The 7,500-nt window shown below is 41.3% G+C and overlaps 1 protein-coding gene across 1 annotated transcript in view; it reads left to right on the top strand.

Annotated features, from left to right (window-relative positions):
• LOC137974280 (oxysterol-binding protein-related protein 9-like) overlaps nucleotides 1-7,500 on the top strand; it is a 146,953-nt gene that overhangs the window by 12,452 nt on the left and 127,001 nt on the right. Inside the window, exon 2 of the mRNA XM_068821151.1 lies at nucleotides 996-1,046. Coding sequence (XP_068677252.1) covers nucleotides 996-1,046 — 51 coding nt within the window. The remainder of the gene's footprint in view (nucleotides 1-995; nucleotides 1,047-7,500) is intronic.

Raw genomic sequence — 7,500 nt, 5'->3', positions numbered from 1 at the left:
TGTTTGCACGAGAGACCTTTGTGTTTTAACAGGCAAGTTTCACAAAGTAATTCCTTTGTCCTTGACATGGTAGCTCTGTTCTTTTCCTTTAAACAAGGTTTGGCCATTAGTTAACCCAAAGCAGAGTAGTGTACCACTGTTTATTATAAACAAGATGTAGTTTAATCAAAGATCATGAAATTCGTTCTGCATGCTTACTTGATTTGTCAACAAATGGTGTGAAATTAATGCACTCGCCTTGTGTAACTGATGTTACACAAGCAGCGTCTTCTGTTCACTGTTTGTCAGTGATTTGCTGATGATAAACCAAGGATGGTCGGTCAGCCTGCTGAGCTACATGTAAAAACTCCACTGATCACGCTTACTGAAAGCTAAACTACAGAATTATATGAAACAGCGGGGGTCCCTTTGCTCAAATTTAGCGCTTCTATTGCACTTCCCAGAAACAAAGCCGTGCTCGCACAAATAAGCAAGGTCCACAGGTACACAGTACAAAACTTTCCACGGGGTTTGATGAAAATGCTCTTTTAAAATTATGTTGCAAAAAACGAACACAAGCCGTGACAAGAACCTTAGTTTGGGTAGTTAAATACAGGAATTAAACAGTCTTCACAGTACGTGACACAACGTGTCACAAAACACACCAACTTTAAATAGATACAGGCCTTGCCTCTTGCCCTTGTTTCAGTCCTTTGTATTTAAACAACAAATCAATAATATATTATGACAGATTGCATGGACAATGCACGAATTATACTGTAGGCTTGAAAATTTGTTATTTTTAATTGAACTCTGTTACATTTGCTTTAAGTTTTGACCACTTTAATTAATGGACTGCTGGTAGAAGTGCAATCACAACAAACGTTGTTTACATGTACATGTAGCTACTGTGCTTTATAATGCATTGCTAACCACAGTATGCCTTTCTACCTACATGTATGTAATTGAGGGTTGTATTTTATTGCTTACACTCTTGTTATCTTCTGGTTTTGTAGTCCAAGGACAAAATGATGCGAGGAACAAGGAGAGGCTGTTTGCGACTGAAGGTAGTTTTAATAGAAATGTCTAATGTTTTTGGAATCTGCCTGTAATTTTCCTGGTGTTAATTTTTTCACATTATTCTAACTTCTTTGCAGCACCATGAGTTTTAACTCAAAACTCAAAGCCTGCCAGTTTTTACCTGTGCAGCAGACATACAATTTAACCTGTTTTGCAAATCCTGATTACATTGGTTTAAACCTGGCAGGCTTTTTACCGGGTTCCAGTGTTTTGGTTTCTAACATTAAGTTGCCAGTTGTATTGGTAATCTGGAAGAAGAGCCCCCCCCCCCCCCCCCCCCCAAAAAAAAAAAAAAAAAAAAAAAAAAATTGCTGGCCGACTGTCGGGCAACAGAAGACTAACTCTTGGTCTAGCTCTAGTTGGTTGACAGTTGGCCACTTGTCGGCCAACAGTTGGTATACATGTACAGTGTGTCTGCCGACAGTTGGTTGTGTGTCAGCCGACAGTTGGTCGTTTGTCAGCCAACAAATAACCAACAGTTTGTGAAAGTGTTTGGTAAAAGTGTCGACCAACAGTTGCATGGTCAATTGTCAGTGGGTTGTTGGTACAATTGTAGCCTGTCGGTAGGTTGTTGGCTGAAAATGGCCTCACTATTTACTGATTTATCACTCTCAACAAGTGAACAAGAGAGAAGCTAAGTCATTAACACAACTGTCTTATGTACTTTTCTTGCCTTTGGGATCGCAAATGACCAGGGGATTTATGGCTGCCATATTGTAATTTAATTGTTACGTACCACTTTACATGTATCTATTAAGGCCAGTCCCCCTCTATTCTTGTGTCAAGATATTGGGACTGTTTTTTCATGGGGTTGTTATTTTTTTGGTTTCTGTTTATTTCTACAATGTAACATGTGTATTGGCTATGAATTTTTGCACACTTGTCGGCTCCTAAAGGAGACGTTTTGTTTGTTTATAATTATCTTCACTCATGGAAGCACTCTTCAAATTTCAGCAGCAGCAGCTGTACCTCTCGTCGCATGTTACATTACCACCTGAAAGTATTGACCCTCAGGACGAGGCAATACCTCGTCTTTGCTGCAGGTAGTGGTAGCGTGCCACCGAGGTATGCACTTTTTTTCCCTCGGTAAAAGCAAGGTGCAATTTGCCGCGGGAAATTTGCTTGAGAGAAAAGACGAGGCTTGTGGCGGGAAAGAACAATGATCTGCTGCACTTGTGAAATAAGCGGAAGACTCAGTTTTAGATCTTGCGGTGTGAAGAATCGATTCTTAAAGCAAGAAATTGTAATTAATATATCAATATGAGAAAGTGTGCAATTTCCGTAAGGACTCAAATTTTATTGTCTTTACATAATGTAACACCAAAGCCTTCTTTACTGTAAAGGTACAAAGATACTGTTATTAACTACAGTGTAAGCGACAACTGTGTTATCCAACCAACGAAACACTCGTTGTTATCCAAGCTGTAATACTGTACATGTACATGTATGTGTGTGTGAGAAATTTGTTTGGTTTCAAAAAAGGTTCGATTGTGTCTGTTTTCGTCCAAGGCTTACCTTAGTTTATTTGAAGAGTTGAAATTCAAAGTTGTGCGATTGTCTTCGTTTTATCATCGCCATTTTGGTGATAGGCAAGTATTCCTTCCACATATTATTGTGAAACTTGTCAAATTTCAATTTTAATTGATACAATGTACATGCATCTGTTATAATACATGTACGTGTCTCCAGATACCTGTTTCTGCAGTCTCCTAGCTTATTAAGTACAGTCAAACCTCGATTATCCGGACTCGCTGGGACTAGACAAAATAGTCCTGATAATCAAGGGTCCGGATAATTGAGAATATGATTATTAATGAGGAATAAAAACTGATTAAATTAAGAAAGCGACATTTAATTGTGAAACAAAACATTTACAAATCGTTTGGAAAACAATGTGGTGTACATCTGTACTGTCCGTTGTGAATACGTTTACACGAGTCGGCAAACGTCATGATCTTTTTCTTGTTCTTGCGGATATCAGATATATGCCGTTTACTAACGCCATATTCAGTTGACAAATTGGTTTCTTTTTCTTCTTTCTCTAATCGCAAAATGATAGCCTGTTTATCTTTTATCGAAAGAACGGATCGCTTATGCTTCAAGAACATGATGATCGTGAATAAACAGTTGTGATGTAGTGTACAGTGTAGCTTGTTTGCTGAACGAGCCAAAAGAGCGTGAAATTTCACTTAGCAACAAAGCAACTCTAAGCCAATCAGAACTCATTTGAAAGTTCTTCATTAGTTACAACGTGTGCGAGCGCTGCTTTATTTTGCTTTTTGAAAGCGAAACAAACTCGCCTTTACTTCACTTTTCAACGCTGTAGTTTTAAAAAGAATATGGCTATGGATCTTGATCATGACTAATAAATATTCATGACAAAATTGGGACCACAGAAAAAGTCCGGATAATCGAGGTGCGGATAATCGAGGTTCGAGTCCACTTCTTGGTTTAAACGCTACCGAGAAAATGGGTTTGTTGACCGTGCACGAGGAGAACTTTGTTAGCGCTGTGGAGAACTTGGAAAACGATCTTGCTAACAAATACCCAGATGTATTTGATAATGGCCTTGGCAAGCTGCCTGGAAAGGTTCATCTGCAAGTAGATCCGGCTTGTCAACCAGTGATTCCCCCAGCCAGGAAATTACCGGTGTCTGTAAAGGAAAAATTCAAGGCGAAGTTCAAAAGGTTGGAGGATCTAAACTTTATTGCTCCTGTCGATCAGCCAACTGAATTGGTCGGCCAGTTTGTTGTTGCTGTCAAAAAGTCTGGTGATTTACGTGTCTGCATTGATCCTAAACTGTTGAACGCTGCTTTAAAGAGAGAAAGATACCAGATCCCCCGTCATTGATGATGTGTTGCTTGATTTAGCCGAGGCGTGTGTGGTTACTAAGGTTGATCTCGCATCCGCTTTCTGGCAATTGGAGTTGGATGACGACTCTAGTCTGTTAACACCTTTTGAAACTCCCCATGGGAGATACCACTGGTTTTGTTTACCGCTTGGCTTGTGTGTCTCGAGCCAGATATTTCAAAAGCATTTGAACCAAGAGTTATTAGGCCTGCCTGGTGTGAAGTGTACTGCCGATGACGTACTTATCTGTGGAAGAGGTGATGCTTACCACAATAGTTGCCTGGAGGGTTTCATGAAGAAGTGTCAGCAGAAGGGCATAAAGCTCAACCACGTGAAATTGGAATACAAGTGTAAGGGAGTTCCTTTTCATGGACATGTTCTGACATCAGAAGGGCCTGAAGCCAGATCCACAGAAAGTCAAGGCGATTACAGAAATGTAGCAACCAGAAAAGCTTGAGGATGTGTTGCGTTTGAATGGTATGGTAAATTACCTAAGCTGTTTCCTGCCAAACCTGTCTGACATGATGAAACTGCTTCGCGACCATAAATATGTTGAATGGTGATGGTCTGACGGGCAAGAACGTGCTTGGGGTGAAGTGAAGGGTCTTATTGCATCTGCTCCTGTGCTAGCCTACTACAAGCCTGGTGAGTCATTAGAAGTGCAATGTGACAGCAGTCAAGCTGGTCTGGGCGCAGCCCTAATGCAAAGCAGTCATGCCATTGCTTATGCAAGCCGAGCACTGACGGAGACTGAGATCTGTTACACTCAGTTGGAAAAAGAGATGATTGCGATTGTTTTCGCAGTGGAGAAGTTTAATGACTACACACTTGGCAATAAGACTATTGTTTTTAGCAACCACAAGACGCTAGAATCAATCCTCAAGAAGCCCTTGCACCGTGCCCTCAAGCGTCTGCAAGGCATGATAATTTGTCTTCAAAAGTATGACCTGGAAGTAAGGTAAGAGAAGGGAAGCAAGATGTTTCTGGCGGATACTCTATTGAGAGCATTTCTCCCTGTCGGTGAGCAAGACGAGAATGAGTTCGTATCGGAAGGAAGGCTTCTGGAAATTCAGCAAGACACTGAAGCAGATGAGTCTCTTCACATGCTGAAAGCTGTGATTCAGAAGGCTGGCCAGAGCATAAGATTAATGTGCCCAGTATCATTTCCCCTTACTTCAACATGCGTGATGAGATGTCAATCCAGGATGGTCTCATCTTTAAGGGAGAACGTGTTGTGGTTCCACGAGCGTCAAGGAGCGAACTGTTACGACGAATTCACAACTCACATCTTGGGGTGAATGGCTGTCTAAACAGAGCGTGTGAGTATCTCTATTCGCCCGGGATGACAGCTGACATTAAGAACTATGTGTCAACCTGTGAGGCATGTTGGGAGTATGAGCGAAGTCAAGTCAAGGAAACAATGATGTCCCCTGAGACACCGAATCGACCCTAGCAACGAGTGGCTGCAGATCTGTTTGAGTTTGATGGGAAAAAACCGATTTAGTCACCTCAGATCATGACAGCCATTTCTTTAATCTGAACCACTTAAGATCTCCTTTGTCGGTGTGTGTCATCAGAAAGTTGAAGGCCCACTTTGCGTGCCATGGTATTCCTGAGCAGCTGGTTACAGATAACGGTTCACAATTTATGTCATGCGATTTCGATTTCCTGAAGTTCTCGAAAGACTGGGACTTTGAACATCTGACCAGCAGTCCATACCACAGTCAAGGAAATGGTAAAGCAGAGAGTGTAGTGAAGGAAGCTAAAAAGATTCTCAGAAAGTGCAAGTCAAGTGGATCGGATGCTTTTCCGGCCTTACTCGACCATCGTAACACCCCATCTGCCAGTATCCATTAAGTTAGCCCAGCACAGCACCTCTGTAACAGAAGGGCTAGGAGTCTTCTACCAATGACAGCTAGCCTGCTTGCACCACAGTAAACTAAGTATTACTGAACCACAGAGGTGCTTTTGATCTGGATGCATTAAGGAGAGGAGATACTGTGAGATTGAAACCGTTCCAGTTGGGCAAGCGCGAGTGGCAGAAAGGAATTGTAGGAGGTCGGTTAGACGAGAGATTGTACGAGGTCAAGACGCAACACAATGTATTCACCTATCTTTGACAAATGAGCCGCCATTATCAGATGAGATACCTGCTGAGGTGCCAGTCGTGCCTGCTCCCTGTTTTGTGCCGTCGTACTAGTCACAGACAAGTTCTTCTGGAGAAGTTAGTCCACCCCTGTCAAGTCAAGGAGGTTCGTGTCTGAGAAACTCGGACGTTCCTTCAACTGCAGTAACCTTGCCACCCAAGCCGGTGCTAAGAAGATCAGAGCGTCAATGACGTCTGCCAAAGCACTTAAATGACTTTGTCCTGACATGAAGCCATGAACACTGAGAACACTAAGACCTTTAACGCATTATCACAGAGCTGAATTTTTCTTTTCTTTGTCTGTAAAAGGAAGGGTGTTATAATAATGCATTAACACATGTCTCCAGGGACCTGTTTCCGCAGTCCCATAGCTTATTACTAAGTATTCTGCTTGTAGCTTTTAAGTTCAGTTGTAATCTTGTCGAGTGGAGAGTAAAGTGTTTTTTTGTTTACTCTGTTTTGTGTCCTTCGTAATGTTACAGTATCGGAGCCTTTGCCGGTACTATTTTGAGACCAGACGTACCAACGAATAATTTAAAAAAGAACAACATACATGTAATTCTTAACTTGACATAGTCTGATGTTCGAACCATCTTTGCTTACGTTGCGCTTTCAGGAGTAACTCTGTTGCCTGGCAGCCGGCCGTCTCTCGTAATGAATTTGAAGAAGCCACGCTGATGTGCACCAATGATCAAAATGTTAACCAGAGCATGAAAACAATCTTTTCAGTTGAGATCAAATAATTCTCTACTAGTTCAGAGTTTGGTATTCTGGCTTGTTTCCTTGGAATGTTTTTCTTTTTGTAATTTGTTACTGTTAAACAACTTGGAAAGTAATACTGCAGTAGTACACCGGAAGAATAACATTTACATTAGTCTTCCTTTGAACAACGTGATATGTTGAATGTGTTTTGTAAATTCTCTGTGACCAGCAGCCCAATATTTCAGTCAATTTAAAGTGAATCTGCAATAGTAACGTTTTGGACAGTGATTAGCGACACTATCTGGCTTGAGTAGTTTTATACCTTTCAAACGGGCATTGCAAGAGCGGGTCACCCAGACCCTGGACATGTAAGCTTACATTTTTGTATGTACGTGTATTGTCAAAAGCCCTCAAGCTGCAGGATTTCGAGATAATAGATGTACGTTTTGTGTGCTGAGCTGCAAAAATACTGAAATGAATAAAACTTAAAAATGTGATGACGGCAAAGTCCTTGCAAGAGGGACAAGCATCCACAAAATCGACTTGTCGAAACTTCGGAATCGAATGAACAGTCAACATGAAGTCTTCAAAATAATCATTGCAATCAAAATATGTCACAAAAAAGGTTTCAAATGTGGTCGGAAGATTCTGGCAATGGATATTCTCTTCGCATGTAAAAGGAAAATAAAGGCAACCAAGGTCCATGACTAGCGGCTATGATCCTCTGTGATGTTCGCAATTTT

This window comes from Montipora foliosa, chromosome 10, assembly GCF_036669935.1.
Source record: "Montipora foliosa isolate CH-2021 chromosome 10, ASM3666993v2, whole genome shotgun sequence".
In the NCBI taxonomy this organism is placed as follows: domain Eukaryota; kingdom Metazoa; phylum Cnidaria; class Anthozoa; order Scleractinia; family Acroporidae; genus Montipora; species Montipora foliosa.
This window is presented reverse-complemented; position numbering and strand designations above follow the sequence as displayed.